Here is a 22,918-nt window from a genome sequence, read left to right on the forward strand (position 1 = left end):
TGAGTTGTCTTAAAGTAGGGCCCATTTTTGAGAATGGCATACCTAAAAGAAACCTGAATAAAGATCATACTTTAGAGGACGGTCACTGCAAGCTACTTTAGTCTAAGAGAGGTGGCCGCCTCAAGACTCTGCTACTTTGCCTCCTAACACTCATGCAGGTCTTCCTTATTCTGAGTGAACTTACAAACACTTCCTTTTGTGTGACCCAGAAGCATGTGTGTCGTCTCTCACCTCCCCTGCCCCACAGAGCTGGCCTTCCGGCATTATTTGCTGTCACCCCAGTTTTCTTTTCTACCTGTAGCCAATCAACTTTGGTTTTGTTTGGCCCTCTTCCTTAGTCATTGTTTTGTCCAGCTCACAATTTTCTGTTATTTTCCTTTCCTTCTACTCACTTTCAGTTTTCTATAATGTTAGGCCCGAGTGTCATGATGTGCTTGGGGCAGTTTATTTCAGAGGCTAGAGGGAAAGGCATGGCTTGTTTCTTCTCTGTATTAGGAAGAACGCTCTGAGAATGGATGCAGATAACAGGACTGTCCAGTTCAAACTCTCTGAACTTCTCCACTAGAAATATTACCAGTGAGAGGAACACGCATCTGTCTAATTTGATGAATATGTATGGGTGTTTTTTTTTTTTTTATTGTACTCACTGAAATTTAGCAGACCTGGTATGTGGTCATTCCTTTTTTTCATGTTGTTTCAGATACAGCCAGGCTGATGCCCTGAAGTATGTGGGCATTGAACGAGAAATGGAAATCCCTTGACATCTGCTACCTCTTCCTCCCCCTCCTCCTCTGAAACAGCTGCCTTAGCTTCAGGAACCTCTAGTACTGTGGGCAATTAAAATTAAATGCAGTCTGAAATTCTGAATTTGCAAAGTACTGTAAGAATAATTTATAGTAATGAGTTTAAAAATCAACTTTTTATTGCCTTCTCACCAGCTACAAAGTGTTTTGTACCAGTGAAGTTTTGCAGTAATGCAGTATGGTACATTTTTCAACTTTGAATAAAGAATACTTGAATTTCTTCATGTTGTTGAGTCATCTATCATACAGTTTCATCAACTCGTTTTAGGAAAGTATTGTTTCTAATGGAAAAACAATTTTCAGTTGTCCTACCATCAGTCTTGATTCATTTAAGTTATATTGCCTATTAGTAAGTAGGAGATACCCTATGTGAATATACTATACTGTGTGCATCTGGGGGATTTTGTACTCACAGGAGATATGAGTGGGTTGTGTTCCAGTTATTTAACCTAGTGAAAATTAACCTCTAGGTCTGTTTCTTATATGTATATAAAATGGCAGACTTGGATTACATGATTTCTGAGAACCCACCTAGCTCTAAATCAGGTTAAACGTGGGTCCTTTAGAGATACAACAGTGTTAAGTTGGGACTTAGCTGTGAAAGGTTAAGAGGTATGACCAAACTGAAGTTTTATATCTTTAGTTTGTGATGTGTAGTTGCCTTTTTCATAGAATTAGATCTAAAATTTGATTTATTTATAATGCAAAACGAACTCACCTTCCTTTCTAATATCGTAAGCATTTATAAGACTTTTTAAACTTTCTGTTACATGAATGCATAAGGCACAGCAACTTGTTCTGAATAATTTTCCACTTGAATTTGGTAATGAAAAGACCTCATCTTAAACTCTAGTCTCATTTGGTTATTCTTACATTTCCTCCATGGTTACTTTCACGACAGTGGTGATATATTTTATGTCTCTAACTACTACCACCCTTTACCCAGTAGGTAGTTGCCGACTGGTTTAAGTAGAACAATATAACAACTCCAGTGTTCCACCCTTGGCACACTCAGTGTGATCATGGGTGAAGTGGGCAGCCATTTAGTCCTGAAAGGTTATTATTTTGGTTTGTTTATGTAGGTTCTTTAAATGGTGTAATGGTCTTGTTTACACGTAGGTGAATGGAGCTCATTTATTCCTTATCACAAGTGGGCTTGTTGAGGATACTCTAAAGGTTACTTGTGCCCAACAGTATGTAATGACATAAGAGTTCCTTGCAGCCATATCTTTTCTAGGGTTAACAGCACCCAAACTATCCTTAAGTGCAAACAGCTGGGAGGTGGGTCATTGAGTCTAGTAAGATTAACATACCAGAGACTCAAATGCATCAAAAAAGCAAACGATGTATTGATAGATTTTGAGCACCACCTGATGTGTCAATGCACAACATGCAGCAAAAGCTTGACAGAGTCCCCATTTTGTCAAACCTCTGGTCCCTCCAGGCTTCTTGGCTGAAACATATAGTATCCTGTCATCTCAGTATAGGTAGCACCACACCAGAGACTCAACTTGTGCAGGCAGATTTAAAGTTACCATGAGACAGCATTGTTCAGCTTGTTAAATTTTAATCAATATTTTATAATTTATAGAAAATAATTATCTACCTAGAAGCTGATTTTTAGTTCATTTTCAAGTTCATTGTCTGGTTTGTCTGATTTCCAATCTTCACCATATCCAAACTTGCTGATCACCACCTCCTCCCATCTCCACCCCACCAAAAGTCAACTGTGGGTAAATTAAGCAGGTCATCTAATTTAAGCTTATAGGTAGGTCATCAAGACAGGATCCTTATGTTATTTAAAAAGAATTGATTCTCTGATAAAAGCTGTATGAGCTTTGGATTCTTAGCAGATTACGTGCCTGCTTATTCTCTCAGCAATTTGTTTAGCTGGTACAGAAGTAGCCCATGCTCACCTGTTATAATAATTTCATTGTTGGGTCCACCACTGGATAGGTACAAAGAACTGGAAAGATGAGATTAAGATAAATCACCCAGACATCGAAGTTATTATTATTCTTAAATATATCTTAAATTCCAGGGGTCTGTTGGTACTATAGCTACCTCATCCATTATGTAGGCTCAATCTCCAAATTCCTATGTTTTAGTATTCCTGGCTTTTTTTTCCACAAAAGGCAGTAAGTACAGCCAGCAGTCAAACAAGTCTACAGCAAGTATGATTCAAATCAGACGTGGTGTTTTATAATAGCTAGAGCATAAACCAGGATAATCTGCTACCCTTGGGAGTTGTGAAGATCAAGGTTCTACCCTAAGAGAAAATGATTCCCTCAGGCCGTAGTACCTGTAATGATAAACACACAGAGCCCACTTATTTGGCCTTAATGCAAAGCCCAGTACTTTCTAGACTACATGGAGTTTTGTTCTGCAACCATAAGAGGACTAAACATTGGTGGATTTATGAAAGAGGCAGTTTAAAGTCACTGATAGAGTAAAAAGTAAATTTTTGTTGCTGTGATACTTAAGTTCATAATCTTTTTGGCAGTGATTCCAAGAAGTAAGCCTTGTCTGGATGGGTAACTGTACCCATGCATACTTGAGCTGCAGAATTCCGCAGCAAATAGTGACCTTATAATAAGGCTCCACTATAGCCTCAAAAAAGCAAGAAAGTCTAGTGATAATGTGGCAATTCTGGGATTAGTTCAGTGATTTGGGGCTTGGATATTTCTATGTGAAATACTTTCACAGGTATACCTACTTGTAATAGTAACCACAAAGCCAAATTGCATTTACAATATCAATAATTTAGAAATATTTTGACCAAAGAGAGGTGTAAGAAGGACTTCAGAATTGGGCAAACATGGTTTTCTTAAACCGCCGAACTCATATTGGTTATTATAATGATGTAATCACTAATCCCTCCTCAAGACAAAACTTAATAGAGACTGCACACCAGAGGATTTTCAAAGCAACACCTTTAAGCAGCTACAAAGACTTGTACTGAGCCATCCAGAAAAACTTCCTCATACAATATCCCTCTTTCCATTTTGTTTTAATAAACAAAGTCTTCAAAGTTACTCTACATGTAAGGGACACTGGGGTCTAGACACGGTTCAGTGGAACTGATTTCTTTTGGCTTCCATTTGGATGCTCCTGATCATCTATTTAATGTGGAATAGGAAGTACCAAATGACAGTGTGGGATTAACAACCTCGTTTATCCTATCCCTTAGTTCAGCTGAATGAGTACAGCACCCACTTCTGTGAACAGACTTTCCAGTATGGGGATAGAAGGGAAAGACTCGAGGATCAGATGGTCACCTTGCTTGCTGTTCTTAATTTCCATAGTACCAAAATACTTACCCAAGGGCGTTCTTGATCTGAAATAAAATACCGGCAAGATTTCCTTAAAATATTTCTTGTTCTGGATGAGCTCAGACGGAGAAGTTCTTTTAGTGTCTTCACGGTATTTTATGCAGCATACTTGTCCTAGAGGCAAATAAATCAACTGTTATGAGGAATAACAATCCATAAGATGAACTCTCAGTAAGGGTGTTAATGGGAGTGGTTTCAAATTGTCCTTTGTGGAGCCCTGGGGGCACTTTAACGTCTGAGGAGAGTGTCCAGTAGGTCATGCTCCTCCTTTTTGTCTGGTTTTATATACTGGGCATCTGCGTAAAACTTTGATAAAGGAGGATATAAAGTATTAGACCATTAAGTGTTTTGTTCAACCACTATCAACCCGTTTTTAAAAGGTTAAGTGCCAGATTTTGAAAAAAACCATTTAATCTCTGCTTCTTTCTTTAGTTATGCCTTTTTATGATGATTTTGACTATAATATAATTATACTAAGTGTATTCAAGTATTTGTTGCTTTAGGAACTTGTGAGATATTTTAAACTTACAAAGAAAATAAAGCCAATGAGTTAAATAGTAGAAAAATTCTCTGCTACTACCTCCCTCTCTACTATGACCTACAGCCAGGAAGTGATTGCAAAAGGGGCACAGATTATTGACATGATAAATAATCAAACATGAGAATGTAGAACGGAATAAAAACAGAAAGCGTGATGGAGACTGCTCCCAGGGTGCTATGTAATTAGATTGTTCACTGTTATCACAGTACTGCTGGAGGACTGGGGCAAATACTTCATCCTCACTTTTCTAACAGTCAACAACTACTTGTCCACTTTACCAGGTGTCTCAAAAGCAAGATATTCTTGGTTCTCTATTGCCTGCCATGGGTGATGATCACCAGGGCTGCTTCTTACCTCCTGTCACCATTAGTAAGCAAGGAAACAGCGCCTGGGTGGGAAGGGAAGGAAGGGGGCTTGCTGCATTATCTAATCCAGAGTTTTACCAGCAATAAAGCTGATGTTTTAATCTTGAAACTGTTGTCTCCTTTTAACGACTGGTTAGAACCAAAATGAGTGAGTGACTAGGCTCCATTATTTGTTGTAATCAACTGTTATAATTTGTTGGCTATTTGTAAGTAGCCAGGAAGAATGGTAGGGAGCATGGATTCTGGGGCCTGGTTGCCCAGGTACAAATCCTAGAACCCGTACTTACTGACAAGTTATTTAATCTCACCTCAGGTTTCCCCATCTATAAAAGGGCTACAACTTCCCTGAGTTGTCAGGATCAGTTTGCTTATTCCTCACGAGTGTTAAACGGAATCAGTACTGTCAATGAATCTCTGATATGCTGCATTTGAGTCACTGGAAGAAGAAAAGTCTTAGACATAAGCCTAACATTGGGGCTTAAAATCCAAAGAATGCAGCCTTTTTAGACTATAGGAAGACACTGGGAATGTAAATTTGCATAATCATCTTTTATTTACATATAGAAATTAGTAAAACTTAAAACCAAATGCGACTTGTACAGAAATCCTTTAATTTTCTTTATTTCCACACATTAAAAAATGAAACACACTATACAAATGGTTTTTCATAGCAGATTACACGTGGGTCCATTCAGACTTGCTCTCAAAGTGCTGCCAACATTCTAAGTGCTGCCTAAGATGACAGCGGTTAATCGGGTAGCCAATGTATTGATTTAAATGCAGTAGCATGCAGCCCTCAGCATGGAAGGTTCAATTCCCCTCTGTTCTTAAATTAGGTTAAATGGCGTCGGTGTCCATATTTACAGACTTGAAATGTATCAATCCTGAGCAGTTCCGATGTAAATCTGAGACTAGCTGATGGGAGTCTTGGTCTCAGTTTTAAAAAGGGAGGTCCAGATGGCAGCATGCTGGCTGCTATGAACTTGAATTGTTTTCATTCTTTCCACCATGGACTATTTGCTGTGGGTTGCACAGTCAGCCCCTTCTAGAAGGGTTAAGCCAGGTAACTGTAGGTGTCCTTTTCACCATCGACTCGCTCCAAATATTCTTTCTCAATCAGAATGTCAATGCATTTCTGGGCATTATGTAAAAAAGAAAGAGGTAGGGAAAGGGGAAGAAAAACAAATTTATTACCAAAATAGTGACTACCGGGCTGAAACCACCCTCACCAACTGATAACTCCCCACCCTTGAGGGCCCAGTGGGGAGCAAATGTATCCCTGTATGTGTATCTGTTTAGTATATAGTCTTACTTCCCAGACAAACAAGACGCTGAACAGAGCTCTTTCAGTTTCCTTTTCCTTAAAATGACTTATTTTTCAAACCCACTCACTGCTCTGGGACCCCCAGGAGAATCAAGCTGTCTTAAGACGTGGAGTGCAACCAGCAAGGCTCTCCCAACAGGATCAACCCTGGTCTCTTCCCAGACATACATGCTGATCGTGACTGTGAGTCCTCTTCTGGGCCCACCCTGGGAAGCCACATGCTCCCAGTGCCCGCTCAATGAAAAGGTCAGACATTTGAGAATCCCCTTTTCACAGGGGTCTGGCTGTCTCTAGGACAGGATTCTTAGATGTACATGAGGATGTCATTATCAGGGAACAGGGGGTTGTGGGGAACTCCCCAAATTGCATTAACTGGCACCTGTGTGAAATGTAATCCCAGGAGCTATTACTGTTGCCTGCTGTCTGTCGGGAGTTGCCTGTAAACTGCCACCCTAGGAGGTTCTCCACTAGCTGATATTTTACTCAACTGGCTTTATAAAGGGAAAAACCCATTTAGTTAATGTCAATCAATAGTAGACTAGGTAAGTGAATTGTGTTATGTTCATAAAATAGAATACCCATATAACAATAAAAATGAATCAACTTGCTACATACTACAATGTGGATGAATCTCACAAATACAATGCTGAACCAAAGAAACCAGACACAGGAGAGTACATACTGTCTGATCCATTTATATACAGTTCAAAACCAGGCAAAAAACCCTAAGGTCTTAGAATACATAATAGTGGTTATTTTATAGGGAGTACATGTATTGGCTGAGTTGGGGCAGAAGGGGGTTTGAGGGTTTCTGAGATGCTGGCAATGTTTTAGTTCTTGATCCAGGTAAAATATATGTATGATTATATATATCATGTATTTATGATTTGTATACTTTTCTGTATATACATTTCAAGAGAGACTATTTTTCTTTTGAAGAAGTCTATCACATATGAATAAACTAAGTTTCCTTGTTCATGAAACTGCAACCAATACACCTTTTGTTATGCCTTTTCTCTTCTAAAATAATAAACTGAAAGCTACTGCTATGTAATTCTTATACCTTAATTACTGGAACCCGAGGTTTGAATCTTGAGGAGAGCTGAGTTAGCACTTCTCCAAGTAACTGCTGGTGTTTTAGAACCTTTCTCATTTTCATAATTCTCACGATAGCCGCCTATATAACCAAGTATAAGGCAAAAACGAATAATTATTTACAATTATTATTTACAGTTAAGGACAACCAGTAAAAAGGCTGCCAAAGTTTTATTTTCATGCATAGCATTACTATTTTATAAAAGGCAACAAAGATACTACAGGTGAGAGAGGGGACTGGGAACCAATTCTATCTACCTAATGCTTCAATTCTAATGTAATAAACATTAAAATTGTTATTTTTGGTCTTATGAGCAATGTTAATAATTTAACTCAACTATGAAGTATTTTAAAAAGAGAAAAAAACCTTTTAACGCCACAAAAGCTGCCCGCATTTCTCCATGAGACAATTCTCCTTCTCTCTTATATTACTTTAATTTTTCTCTCATATTATTTTAAAGGACGGAAATTCACCTACTGTTCATCAAGAGAACCATCTACATTTTGGTAACCACTCACTGGTCACATACAACACAGAATGTGAACTAAGCACCCACCAATTTTAAAAAGCCATCTTGTATGCAAGGGAATCAATTAATCAATCAATCACCCATTTCTCTCGTGCGCGCTCTCTGTCACCTGAATCAGGAGTTTGCGGTCTTCCTCAATATTTTTGTGTGTGGTTTCTTGTTCCTGCTTTTGTTCAGTTTTCATTGGCACATTAATGTTGACCCTTAATTTCTTACTGTCAAGAAAATTGAGGAAAACAATCATAATCAATCAATGCAAAACAGAGGCAATAAAGCTTCTTTACATTTGTTAATCTGTGCTCCCCTTGATGGAGGTTGGAGTGTGTAACACATCTTATACCACTACTGCATATTTATATCAACTATCTGTGACACACCCTGAAACCCAATACCAGGTAGGTTTTAACACAGGGTGGCTTCCTACTTAGTCCTTAATTTTGACACCTGTATTATTCTGACAGGAAATTCAGTTCCTTAATCTGCTCCCCCAAATTGCGTCAAAATAAATAAAATCAAGACACTCTGACATAACCAAACTTTCCAGGAAAGCCACTTAAGGGGACTGTCTTGCCAAGGAATCTACTAACTAAAGAAAACCCCCAAAACTCAAAACGGTTAAATAGAATAACACCTAGGGGACCATCAAATGAAATGTTAAAGACCCAAATCAAACTCCTATCCAAGCCTTACATCGAGTTTCCCAATTTCCCTCTGTTTGCAACTACACCAGTAAATGTACTAGGGGTGTTAGGGTAAAGGTTATGGTCGAGGGGCATCTAGTAGGTTTTTCTTACTTTTTATAACCAAGAAATAATTTTATTAAGGTATCTGGCTTCAATTCCACCTCATCAACATTTGCATTTTCATCTTCTAAGACCTATTAAAAAAAACAACCATTACTATTATAATCTCAGGAAAATATTTTCTTCTAGCTTAACATAAAAAGCACACAAACATACCAATAACTTTGACTTCAATAAAATCTGTAGGACTTGCGCCAAAATATCCTGCAATTAAAGAGAAAACAATAGGTTAAAGGGAACATGCATTTTTCTTTGCAGTAGCAATCTCAGACAAGAGTCTACTTTTCCACAGAAAAACAACGACCACCCAAATAGAAGGAAAAAGAGAGATGGGTGTTTCTCAGAGGTTCCCTAAATCCCCCTGCTCCCCCTTCCAAAAGTGAAATCAACTCCTTTCTGGCCTTAATCACTCAATGCTTTTTTTTTCCGAAGTGATTCTGCTATATGACAGTAATAGAAATTGTGCATAACTGGTTTCTTTAACAGCTAAGGGAGCCTATTTACTTCTTAAATCTTATGTTCATCTTGTTTACTGATCACTGCAAAAGAAATATAAAAAGGCTTTCTCATCACTAGAAATAACTTTATGTTCCTGAACAAAGACAAGGCAAATCTGCAAGAGACCTCTGTTCTTGACTTTACTTGTGGGAACTCTCAGTACATCGTGTCATCTCTCTGGGCCTATTTCCTCATCTATAGAATGATGGGGTAGTGGTAGTCTCCCATCTCCTTCAGCTTTACAGCTTTATGATTCCATGAAATCAAAGAGCACCAGCTGCCCAAGGGGAACTTATACAATCACCTGGAAACCCCATCATGGGTACAAGATCCTGTCCTCATCTTTTCTGTTACCCATTCTGGTCACAGAGCACAAGGCTGAAGTTGTAAAAGTGAGATGTGTCTGGTCTAATAATCCAACCAGAACTCCCAAATACGGAGGATTAGAATACCGCTAGTTAAGTCTAGAGCAGGGGTGACAAATCAATTTCAATACATGAGCCAAATCTGACAGAGCAATGTCAGATACCGATAGGACTCGGCAGGGCAGAGAGCAGCAGCATCCCCCGAAGGGATATTTTAATTCTCAAAGCAGTTCAAGAGATTGGAGTAGAGTTGCTATTATCAAGGTAATCAAAGATCCAAACAGATGTAGCTGTCAGCTCTGTACAGCAGTTACCAACCAGTGCGTGTTTGGGAGGCACCCTAAGCCGCCAATGAAACATTAATCTCCTCACTCTGACATGACTAAGTGGGAATGAGAAAAGACTTCCATGTAAAGAGAAGCAAACCAGTTTTGAAGACGGTTTGTTTTTTTTTTGGACTAACTTAAAAAATGATTTTAAAAATGACTTTCCTAACTCATCTTGAGGCCAGTATTACTCGGATACCAAAACTGGGAAAAGACATCACAAGAAAAGAAAATTATAGACCAATTTTCCTTATTAATAGAGATCCCAAAATTCTCATCAAAATACTAGCAAACCAAATCCGGCATCATATAAAAAGGATTATACACCATGACCAAGTAGGATTTATCCCAGGAATGCAAGGTTGGTCAAGTGAAAAAAAATCAAGGAATGTAATACACTGTATTAATAAATTAAAGAGAAAATAACTATCTCAAAAGATGCAGAAAAAGCATCTGATAAAATATAACACCCTTTCATTATTAAAAATCACTCAATGCAATAGGAACAGAGGGAACTTTCTCAATGTGGTAAAGGGATTCCATAAAGAATCCTTAATGGTAAAAGACTGAATGAGTTCACCCTAATATCAGGAACAAGAGAAAGATGTCCATTCTTGCCACTGCTATTTTAACAGTGTAGTGGAGGTTACAGCCATGGAGATTAAGCAACAAAAAATAAAAGGCATTGAGATTATAATGGAAATGTTTAAAACCGTCTGCATTTGCAGATGATATGATTTCTCACATCAAAAACACTCAAGAATCCATGAAAAAAAAAAACAAACTCTTTAGAGCTAATAAATGAGTTCAGCAAGGCTGCAAGATACAAAATTAATATTAATAAATCAGTTGTATTTCTATACAGTAGTAATGAACAATCTGAAAAGGAAATTAAGAAAACCATTCCATTTAGGATAACAACAAAAAGAATAAACACTTAGAAATAAATTTAACCAGAGGGTATGAGACCTGTACACTGAAAACTATAAAACACTGCTGACATAAATTAAAGACCTAAATAAACAGACATCCCATGTTCACTGACTGGAAGACTTAATATTGGTGAGATGGCAATAGTATCCAAATTGAGCTACAGATTAAATGCAATCCCTATTAAAATCCCAACTGCCTTTTTTGCAGAAAGGGACAAACTGATCCTACAATTCATATGGAAGTGCAAGGGACCCAAAAAGAAAAAGAAAAAAAAAATCCTGAAAAAGAACAAAGTTGGAGGATAATTACAAAACTACAGAACTCAAGACAGGGGCATACTGGCACAACAGACATACAGACTAGAATGGAGAGTCCAGAAACAGACCTGAATATCTATGGTCAATTGATTTTGGACAAGAGTGCCCAGACCATTCAACAGAGAAAAAATAGTCTTTTCAACAAACAGTGCCGAGATAACTGGAGATCCACGTAGTCAGGCCCCTACACCTCACACCACACTCAAAAATTGATTCAAAATTAATTGCAGACTTAAGTGTAAGAGATAAAACAAAAAAGCAATTCGAAGGAAACGTAAGGATAGAATCTTCATGACCCTGGATTAGGCAATGGGTTCTTAGATTTGACAACAAACTCACAAACTGCAGCAAAAACAGATGAACTGGACTTCAAAATTAAAAACTTTTGTGCTTCAAAGGGCACAATCAAAAACTGTAATGACAATCCACTGGATGGGAGAAAATTTTTGCAAATCATATATGTGATAAGGTTCTAGTATCTAGAATATATAAAGTATCCTTATAACATAACACATAACATACAAAGACAAATAACACAATTTAAAAGTGGGCAAAGGATGTAAACAGACATTTTTCCAAAGAAGATATATGACTGGCCAATAAGTACATCAAAAGATACTCTGGTTTCAAACAGAAATCAAAGCACAAATGAGATATCACTTCATACCCACTAGGATGGCTAGAATTAAAAAAAAGAAGAAGAAAAAAAGTGCTGGCAAGGATGTGGAGAAACTGGAGCCCTCATATATTATAGATGAGAATGTAAAATGGTACAGCCACTGTGGAGAACAGTTTGGAAGTTCCTCAAAAGGCTGAACTAGTAGACACAAACTAAATGCCTACCAACTGATGAATGGATAAAGAAAATGTGGTATACGTAAACAACGGAATATTGTTCAGCCATTACAATGGAAAATTATTCAGATAAAAAAAAGAAGCACTGATACATACGTTACAACATGAATGAGCCTTGAAAACATTATGCTACATGAAAGAACCAGACACAAAAGACCAGATACTACATGATTCCATTTACATGAATGTCCAGAATAGGCAAATCCAAAAAGATAGACAGCACATTAGTGGTTACCAGGGGCTGGGGGAGAAGGACTGATAACACGTAGGCTTTTTTTTTTCCCAGGGTCTGGAAATGTTTTCGAATTGGATAACCTTGTGAATATATTAAAAACCAGTGAACTGTACACTTCAAAATGGTGCCTTTTATGTTAGGTTAAGTTTTACGTTATGTGATTTATATCTCAAAAAAAATATGAGTAATAAGAAAAATAATGTTAAAATTAAGTAAAAACTTGAACTTAGGGAAAAAACCCTACTCCAAAAAAGGGTTAAGAAATGGTTGTGTATGAGAAAAGCAATACAGCTTATACTCTCAGTTTAAAAACTAAGCTCTCCGTAACACGTACTAAAGTCTTGGAATAATAGCAAAGTCATATTCACGAACAAATATCTATTGCACATCAAAGACACTATAACCTTTCCCCAACCATTCCCAAATAGCCTCATGAATAAGGGAAATGCAACTTGATACGATAAAGAGACTGTAAAAAGATAGGAATACCATTTTAATTTGCGTGCTATCGGTCAACTGCTGCACCGTGTAGGCATCTTCTGTGTTGTACTGAAGCAAGATCGCCATCTGGAATGTAGATGCCTTTGAGGTTGGTCCCCCATATAAAAGAAAAAGAAACATTTCAAGGCCTGGGAAAAACTTCAAAAATATGTAACATAAGTTTGAAGGATTTATTTATAAAAGGAATTCTTCAAAGAAATTCAAAAATTAAGCACATCGATTTAAAAAGGTATACAAAATGTTGTATGTAATATGACTAAACATGCAGTATTTTCTGGGAAGATGAGTCTTCATTTCCCATTTTTTCAAACATTCAAATATTTTGAATTTTCTTCTAACATGTGCTGTCTCTGTAAATATACATTATATATGCACCAACACACTGTTACATAGGTAAACACACATACACACACCTGGTATATATGGACACATTATGCACGTGTTTAGATTGGTTTTTTTTTTTTTTTTTTAAATCATCATTTTATTGAGATATATTCACATACCACGCAGTCATACAAAACAAATTGTACTTTCGATTGTTTACAGTACCATTACATAGTTGTACATTCATCACCTAAATCAATCCCTGACACCTTCATTAGCACACACACAAAAATAACAAGAATAATAATTAGAGTGAAAAAGAGCAATTGAAGTAAAAAAGAACACTGGGTACCTTTGTCTGTTTGTTTCCTTCCCCTACTTTTCTACACATCCATCCATAAACTAGACAAAGTGGTGTTTGGTCCTTATGGCTTTCCCAATCCCATTGTCACCCCTCATAAGCTACATTTTTATACAACTGTCTTCGAGATTCATGGGTTCTGGGTTGTAGTTTGATAGTTTCAGGTTAGATTGGTTTTTTGCACAAAAAAAAGGAAAATTCCCCTTTGGTACATTACTGACATAAAACAACCTACATATTGAATTATATCTGGTTTTTACTATGTAAAGAATAAAGTGGTGTAAAGCATTTCAAAAACCACTTTAAGATATCTACTAGTGAACTGTGCATGAGGTAGCACGTGCTCATTCTTCGCTCCCTCGAGTGTGCAGGGAATGAACTCCTGCTACCTGGGGCACCTTGCCTGTTTATCTCATGGTGATCTTTCTCCCCCTCTCTTCTATAATCCAAAGCAACAAGTAATGTATGGTGACTCCTGCTTCTTGCCTAGGCAAAACCTTGGTCAATGAAAAGAGAAATAAGCAATGACGCGTATTTTAGTACATCGGTGAGATGACAGTGCTGCTGAAGGGACTTAGGCTGCTAATCAGAAAAACGATCTAACGGAAGAAGCAAGAGCAAGATTCTAACATGCTTTGGGATAATACTACTGCCCTGCGTTGGGGACCAGGATGCCTATAAAAACAGAGGGAACTCTATACAGCCTTTCTCAGGGCAGTGACAAAACCCAAAAGCATCTTGGTAGTGGTTATAACTCAAACTGTATACCTAAAATGGATGCATTTTATAATATGTGAATTATTTCAATAAAATTGATATAAAAGTTTTTAAAGAATCAAAGAAAAACACAGGGCAAACACACTGTTTGTACCTTAAACAGGAATATAACCACAGGAAAATAGCACATTCATGATTTTACACTGTGCCCTATCTTGGCTGCTATAACATGGCATCTATTTGGTAAAAAAAAAAAAAAAAAGGCACTGAAGTTTTAGTACTATAGTATGAATGCATGGATTCTTTTACGGATGTTTAGAAATATATAAAACAAAACGCCATTTATACATTAATACACACTGACATTGATTAAGATCTCTGTACCTAGAGAGTAACAGATTATTAAGCATTTTAATATTGTATTAGAGTAGAATTATTGAAAGTTTAAATTAATGAGCAGCTTGAGTCTGCAGAACCCAGTCTGAAGTTTCTCACCACTTGAAAAGTGTTACAAGCATTTTTATAATCTCTCTAGAGAAACCTGCTTACATATTAATATAAAGCAGTTATTTGTGAAGCCCTTCTGTACAAAAGTTGAAAGAGAAAGAACAGAGTCTCTTTGAAGAAAAAGACCTTAATTGAAATTTTGGCTCTGCCACATATAAACTAGAGTCCAGAAAGTCACCTGAATTAACTTTAGCCACAGTTTCCTCACCTATAAAATGGAAAATTACTAGTTGTACACTGATTGCTGTAAGCACTGAGGATTATAATTAATGTGAAACTGCTCTATCAATGGAAAAGAACTATCATCTTAATTAAATACATCAAATGCTAGCTCTTTAAGCCACCATCTGAACACTTAACTGTGTGAAGGGCAGGAGCCATGCTAAACATTCTAAATACATTATTTCATTTACTTTTCAAGCCATCTCCAAAATAAAAGCATTAACACTCCCATCTTATGAACGAGAAACAGAGGCTCAGACTCAGTAAGTAACTTGACCTTGGTTACTTAGCCAGAAAGAGTAAGAATTCAGGTCATTGGATGCTCAACCCCATGCCATTAATCTCTATGCTCTTTTGCCAGATGCTTAACTCTGGTTTCTATTAAGTGGGTCACCTCATCCTGTCTTCTATCAGTCTTATCATCATGTAGACTAAAAAAAAATACTGCAAATTAAAAAGGTGACCTTACCTGCAAGGTATATCTGTTTTTGAAGCAGTTAGTTACCAATTCTCCTTTAGACAGTTGATATAACCATGTCAATTTTCTGCCACTGTGACGGCTAGCATAAAACGCTGTAAATCGCTGATAACTACGTTCCAACTGTATGAACAGAGAGCATTATATAGAATCCCTTTCTTACCATTTTCTAAGTCAGCATTTCTAAATAAAAATACTGTCCCAAGTTCACAGTACAAAATGTGAATGGTTCACATGGAAGTAAAATACAAAAAATGGGCATTTCACATTATTTGACTTTCTTGTAAAGCATTTTAGCTTAAGCATTGGGAAGGTATAATCAAAAAAGGTTTCTATTTTCAGACAAGTAGGTATCATCAATATGCTTATTACATAACTAATAAGGTCCTACTTTATGAGAATAAATAAACTTGCTTTGTTGAGGGTGAAATCAAGCTCCCTTACACATAACCCTGCCATGAGCATTTTCTTGACCATTTAAAGTGGTATGGCTGGACAGCAGGAAGGCATTCTGCAGACATGCATTCATATTAATGGTGAAGGCTGCCTCTTTTTAACCTTTAGGTAGCACTAATGGAATAAAAAACAAATCCATCCTTACCTCTGACGGCAAGGCAAATGTACACGACTGCTGAAAGGGCCATGATCCGGAACTCAGAACCTGAATACTGAAATCCACTGGGAGTGGGAGGTGGGGGGTGGAGGCAGAGAGGAATTAGGAAACACATTTAATTCATTTTAAAAACTGAAAAACTCTATTACCTCAGATAAATGTGGTTTATTTTTATTAAAATACATTAAATGAAAAATCCAGAATTTTATGAATATAAAATTAAGAATTGAATATACTTCATTTCAATTCATTTTTATCTCAACTGAAGTTAGCAAAAGGTGGAAGACCCATAAAGTCTTTTACACCAAAGAGTGAGGTTTCATTTCACTTCAAACTCATAATTCTGTTATATACACATTTTGCTTCATTCACTTTAATTTTCTGCTGTGAATAACTCAATCCATTCAAGCCATACCTATGCTCACCAGGTATAATATTACAGCCGAGAGCACAAAAAGGCTAAATAACCACACATAAATAACTAACTTCATTATATAACCAGTTTTGTGTGATCCTAAGTTTTTGATCTATAAATTATGACAATAATTTCATCACAACGGCTGACAACAAATCTAATGGCAAAACTGTCAAGTTTAACAATCAAACAATACTTTTAATTTGTGAAAAACAAAAAGACAAAATCCATTATAATGGCACAAGCATAAACCTGTTATTTCATGACTACAGGAAGACTTTACAATAAGAGGCAGGCTGACACTCTTGGGGAAACACATCCCTTGCCTGTGCTACCACATAATTCAAATCTAAAGCCACAATGTCTTTAGTTTGACTCTGTTGTTTATATAGACCGAGCAAGTTTCAAATAATAAGTTTCTAATAATTGAAGAAAAAGAAGAAGAAGAAGAAGAAAAAAAAAACAACACTACTAGAGCAGATCAATAATAGAACAACAAATCAATTGCCCCTAGCCTGTGTGTGGAGCACCAACTGGCTTTTGCTCAGCACTGTGATCTTACCAATAGAAAAGGCTGACAATAATTTAAGAGTGTCATCTGCTATCAGAAGGGAGCCAAGGCTGGGAATGTAAGGGCATTTGTAAGGAACTTCCTATTTCTCAGCACTGAATTTCTGATGAATTATCTACTATTCTTACTTAATATTTTGTCATTTTGCTCACTTGCTTAAAGAGCATTGACTTCTCTAAGAACACTGCCCGTAAAAAAGCTTGTAAACACATGACATACTCACAGTCTAGTGGTTCTGAATTTGTCAGGTGCTTTTTGAACTGCTCATTCAAGTCTTTGCTTACACCGATGTCCTGAAACATTCGTTGAAGTTTAGAGGTATACTCAAAACCACAAGCTTGCTGAAATAAATCCAAAGAACTGTCTCATTACTCTGTATAGAAATGTACATAACGTATACAAAGGAACCTCAGAGAAATCACAGTACCAGGACATATACTTAGACAGTTAACACATAACTATATTTTACAGTATAAATATGAGCAGATTAGATAGTTAAGTCTTCATACAAACAATAACTACTCATTTGAGTATCTATTTTGATGCCTTGGTTAGAATACAAAGATAAAATTTTTTAGTCTATACCTCTTCTCCCATGTAACTGTAATTTCAGGCCAAAAGTGAAAAATGCTCTAAAGACATAAATAACATGTTTTGGGAGTTTAAGGGAAGGTGGTTAATAACAACAGCTTTAGCATCTGACATAATTCGTTTCAAAAAAGAAGGCTCTGCTACTGAGAGGAGTCTGTGGAAACTTTCTAGGCCTCAGATCCTCATTTGTAAAATAAGAATAATAACATTATCTACTCTCATCAGTGACTGTGAAGATCCAGTAAGTTAAGTGTACACCAAACTCTTGGCATAGTGTACCTGGACAACAGTGCTGGACCAAGTGTAAAAAAAATACCAACAAGAGGGGACTTTGTGCAGGGGGATTAAAGGTTTCAAGACATAAGCAGAATTTGAGATAGTCCTGGAAAGACTTGGAAATACAAACACAACATATATTCCATAGTACACTGAAATATACAAATCCTATCTAAAGATATCTAACCTTTTAACAACAATGCAAGATAACAGGTAAGATGTAAGGTTGTGAGAGGGTTAAATCAGGTAACTCAAGAAAAGCACACCGGGCAGCGCCACTCAGGGTCTGTTCACGTTCAGAAAAGTTATGTGACAGTGGGGGGCAGGAGAGAAGCAGCAGCAGTGAGTGTACCGCCAGGATTCCAATCCAAGTCCCCCAAGCAGGTAGACTTATTAATGGGGAATAGTCCAGTCAGAGGCAGTGACTCCAATAACAGCAGGGAGGGAAGAAAGCATCAGGCAGGAACTTAGACCAGGTACAGCACAGGATGCTTGAAAGATAATGGGAAAAAATCCTGGAGACACTGGCTAGGGCTAGATGGTGAAGGAGCTTTAATGCATGGCTATGGAATACAGTAGGTTTCCCTGGGAGTCAATGAGGAAGTCCCAAAAAAGGATATAGGTGCAACTCATGGCTTACAAAAATTTGGTAATTATATGAAATTAAAAGATTAGGGGACTTCAGGATCAATTAGAATGGAATGAAGAATAATGGGAAGAAAATAACTGTCTAGACAAGAAGAAAGGAAGGCCTAAAGCAAGGCAGTTGGAGCAGAATGATGAGGGCATAAAAAAACACCTTTGAAGGAACAGGTTTGGAGAAGCAAATACACTCAATTTAGACATAAGGTAACTGAGGGTAAACAGAACCCTCAGATGGATAAGTCCATGGTAAACTGCAGGAGAGACGTCGGAGGAGAAAAACAGACAGGGATTCATTAGGTAACAGGGATAGCTGAAAATGGGCTGAAGAGCACTGCCAAGGCAGCACGTGTATTTCCAGAAGAAAAGAAGGTTGAGGTGAAAGGCTCAGGGTCAAGAGGAAGAGGAGGGATCCATGGGAAAGGTACTGAGAAGAAAAAGGAGGGCCTGGAGGAAATGTTGTAGTATAGAATCTAGGGGAGGCAGTTTCAAGATGCAATGTGTGGTCAACAGGTTCCAATCTATGGAAAGGGATATTACCCGTCTTACCTACTTCAATAGTTATGCTCATTTCCTTTGGAGCTGCATAAAAAATGCTTGGTAAGCAATGACACATGATCAGTTTTCATCAATATGAGAAATGAAAAAGGTCACCAATTCATGTATTGGAAGAGACTTTTTGAATTATGCCAGGATGTCTTTGGGAGGTCAAAGGTAAAGGGAAGGAGAAATCAAGGTCGCAGCTTAAAAAGTAGTAGAATCCAGGAAATGATGTTGGGGAATTTAGAGATTAAGTCAAGATAATTTAAGGAATGTTTATAAAGCACTGGAAGAAATCTGTGGATGCTTAAAGGCAAGGGGCAAAAGTAAATTAAGAGGGACTAAAAATTCAACTGGTGAAACGAGGCTCAGGGAGGAATCATGAAATGACAGTAAAGGTAGAGTGGAGGGGTCAATTTTGTAAGGGGAAAGTTAAGTTGGAAGGAAGACAATGGATAACGATGATTTGAAGAAAAGGAGGGCGAGCTGCTTGCACAGGAAGGTTCTGATCTCAGCAGACTCAAATAAGAGTGAGGCCAGTGACAACACAAACCCTGGCTAATATGTATTGAACACTAATTATTTCATGGATTATCACATTTCATCCTCACAATCTTAAGAGATAGACACTGAGGCACAAAGAAGACCACAAGGAAGGCAAAACAAAGTGGCAGGGCCAGGAGACCCAAACACAAGTAGTCTGACTCCACAATCTATACCCTCAAGAACCATGCTATGGAAAGGAGAAGGGAGCCAAACAACACACAAGGAGTCCAAGCCAGCACTGAAACAAATGTAGGGAATTCAGAAGAGGCAGAGGTCATTTTTGGCTCTAGAAGAAGGGAGATATTGATGCCACAGAACAGACTCAATAAAGCAAAGTAATACTAATCCTTTTCTCCTCCTGCAGATACAGTTCACTAAACCCAGAGCAAAATAAAACACCCAATCAACTCAAAGCCAACAAAATGTGAATACAAGCCACAGCAAGGATTTAGAAACTGAGTAATTCATAGGAGTAAAGACAATTGAGGTCTCCACCCAGACTAGGGGGGAAAAGCATGCCAAAGGTGTGGGAGCCAAGAAAGGACGCATGGGGCAGGGGGAGCAGACCACAGCCAGGCCTGGCCAGAGCAGAAGTGTTCCAAAGAGTGACGGGAAAAAGGCTGGGAAAGCACTTAAGGCCTGACAATGGAAGACCCCCAAGCAGTCACAATTATCAGGAGTTCTTTAGAAGTGAAGTAGCAGTAGCTCTACGCTTTTCATGTTGTATAAAAATCTTGTTAATTACTGACAAGCTGCTTGCCCATCTGATAAATGGAAGAAAACTAACAACTTAAGAACAGCTTAAAAAAAAAAAAAAGAAAAATGTTAGGATTTCTTAGGAAAAATATTAAAGTTACCTTTAATTTAGAGATCATGCTTGCTTCGGCATCATCACTTGCACTATTCTGGTGTACGAGTCTTTTGGCCAACATTTTTGCATAGAACTTTTGAAATACATCTTTATCCTCTATGTACTTGAAGACAACCATCTAACAAAGCCATCAAGAGAACACACTTAATGCACACTTACAATCCAACTGTGAAAGCCCATTGTCATTGAACACATTTTGGAAAGCAAGATGTGTAATGGTGGAATACACCAATATACCACCCTATAGTCTTTGAAATAAATATTTAAATTAATCCCTTAAATCACATTAAGTTGTTCTGGATTTAGTAATAATAAGGAGAAGTACAAATGCTAAAATTAATGGCTCAATTTAGGGAATAAAACCATAGATTCATGATAAAATAAATAGTTACATTACTTTTCACATTTCAGATGCTTTATAAAAAGAACCTTAACAACAACTTGTCCCATAGCTATTGAAAATGGATGTATTATTAAGCACCTTACCACTTGATTAAGTGTATCTTCTAGTTCTGCCTCTTCTGGGTTCTTGGAACTGAAATTTTAAAAAGTCATAGTACTTTAAAACAAATCAGCAAAGGTTTCATAAGCCGAATTATATCAGAATGTGGTTCTGAGTCTCCAAATTAAATTTTTTCTTCAGATTAGTAGGCAGGAAAAGGGAGGGTTAATTTTTCTTATTTATGCCAATTTGCCAATCTTACTCTATAATTCTATCATGGAAGAACAGATTATGCAACCATTTAGAATATTCAATATGAAAATCAACAGAATATATTTATAAAAAGTCCCCCCAAAACATTCTAAACCAAGTTTTTCTTTAAAGTAATCTATTTAAATATAAATACATAAGTTTCACTTTTTAATTGCCTTATAACTTTTACTAACTTTGAAAAAATAAAATGGCATATATGAATAGCTTTCTCTTAATGCTCTAAAAATTAAAGGTAACAAAGGGGTTTAAACTACTAGTAAAGTGTTGCCTTGCATTTATAGGTATGTCTACAAAACAGATGACTGTCTTTTAACAACTGATTCATTCACTGAACAAATATTAATTGAAAGGTAATTTGAGGAAAATTGCATTTTTTTAAGTTTTCACTACAAGAATCCTTTATAAATAAGACCCTTAAAATTCATCTAAAATGATCCAGCTACAAAACAAGCTCCAGTGAGGTGCTTCTACTTAAGAATAATAGTCAGTTCAGAAAATCCAGTCTTTAAAAATCCAGTCCTATTCTTTATGTTGACAATGGTGGAAAGACTGACAGTCAGGGCTGTTTGTTTCTCTGCAGCAGTTTTACTTAGCCCTGAAATCCAGGACCAACTCAACTCTATTCACAAATTCATGCTCATTAAAAGCACCACTGTAGAAACATCCTGACATTCTATCTGCTTCAGTAGACTTAATTAAGAAATAGTAAAATAAGAGGTTTAGTGCGGACCATTTTTGAAAAGACAATTGATAAAAAGAACACTTAAGTATTCTGACAAACTAAAGCCCTAATAGAACATCTCCATTTTTAAAATGTTTAAATTTACCATATTACTATAGCCTGAAAATATGAAATTATAAGAGGCATTCCAATTTAAAAGGCCCTTTTCATTCCTGGAAATAACATATTAGAGGATCTCATCAGAATTACAAAATTACACACCAGACCAGCAATTAACAGAATTAACAGAAGCTAACCAAAAGAATAAATAAATAAAGATCAAATACTCATGTTGTGAACTCTTACAGGCCTTTGGCAAGTAACTTTCTGTTAATAAGAGATACTTATTGACCTTTATTCAAAGACCATGTTGTTTTGCAGGAAGATCTCTGCTAACAGTAAATCACGAGACCTACCGTTAAGCCATCTAGATTTCTAGAATTCTATACTATGTTTTGAAGAATTATTCTTTAATTCATTGAGAAATGTGATTTGCTAGTATTTTACTTAAGATTTCTGCAAATGTATTCCTCAGACTTGTCTGCATTTTTTTTTTTAAATGTTTCATTCGTTATTTATCAAATACTTGACACCAAGAATATGATGAAAAACAGCTGACATAGTTCTTGTCCTCATTGTTTCTGGTCTAATGAGGGAGACAAATATTAAACAAATAAACGCATACAAATAAATAATTACAAACTGTGATAAAAGTTATTAAAGAAAAGAGCAGGGGTGATCTAATTTAGATAATGGTAAGGCAGGCCTTTCCGAGGAAGTGAAATTTCAGTTGCTATCTGAGGTAAGATGAATAATAGTTATCCAGGAGATTGTCTGTAGTCTTTTTATTTCTAGTATGTGTATGCATTCATAATTGTTTTTGTACTTGGGTTAGTCTAGCCTTAGGGAGCTATTCAAAATACAATTTTTTAATATGAAAACCCAGTTTTATTTGGACGTATGTAAAAGTACTGTAAGAGAAAAC

General features: G+C 36.8%; 2 protein-coding genes across 9 annotated transcripts in view; one reads left to right on the plus strand and one right to left on the minus strand.

Annotated features, from left to right (window-relative positions):
• The window catches only part of EZH2 (enhancer of zeste 2 polycomb repressive complex 2 subunit), a 121,798-nt gene extending 120,775 nt beyond the window's left edge, over window positions 1–1,023 (plus strand). For all 5 annotated transcript variants that reach the window (XM_037835921.1, XM_037835923.1, XM_037835924.1 and 2 more), the window contains one exon: window positions 701–1,023. In XM_037835921.1, the coding sequence (XP_037691849.1) occupies window positions 701–761 (61 nt within the window). In that variant the 3' untranslated portion in view covers window positions 762–1,023. The remainder of the gene's footprint in view (window positions 1–700) is intronic.
• A 4,606-nt stretch (window positions 1,024–5,629) lies between these two features.
• CUL1 (cullin 1) overlaps window positions 5,630–22,918 on the minus strand; it is a 127,757-nt gene continuing 110,468 nt past the window's right edge. For all 4 annotated transcript variants that reach the window (XM_037835928.1, XM_037835926.1, XM_037835927.1 and 1 more), the window contains 11 exons: window positions 20,984–21,032; window positions 20,484–20,615; window positions 17,255–17,372; window positions 16,034–16,110; window positions 15,424–15,555; window positions 12,812–12,904; window positions 8,950–8,997; window positions 8,785–8,867; window positions 8,100–8,205; window positions 7,429–7,542; window positions 5,630–6,176 (listed from right to left, as the gene is read on the minus strand). In XM_037835928.1, the coding sequence (XP_037691856.1) occupies window positions 6,096–6,176; window positions 7,429–7,542; window positions 8,100–8,205; window positions 8,785–8,867; window positions 8,950–8,997; window positions 12,812–12,904; window positions 15,424–15,555; window positions 16,034–16,110; window positions 17,255–17,372; window positions 20,484–20,615; window positions 20,984–21,032 (1,033 nt within the window). In that variant the 3' untranslated portion in view covers window positions 5,630–6,095. The remainder of the gene's footprint in view (window positions 6,177–7,428; window positions 7,543–8,099; window positions 8,206–8,784; window positions 8,868–8,949; window positions 8,998–12,811; window positions 12,905–15,423; window positions 15,556–16,033; window positions 16,111–17,254; window positions 17,373–20,483; window positions 20,616–20,983; window positions 21,033–22,918) is intronic.

The sequence above is a fragment of the Choloepus didactylus genome, chromosome 5, assembly GCF_015220235.1.
Source record: "Choloepus didactylus isolate mChoDid1 chromosome 5, mChoDid1.pri, whole genome shotgun sequence".
NCBI lineage: Eukaryota > Metazoa > Chordata > Mammalia > Pilosa > Megalonychidae > Choloepus > Choloepus didactylus.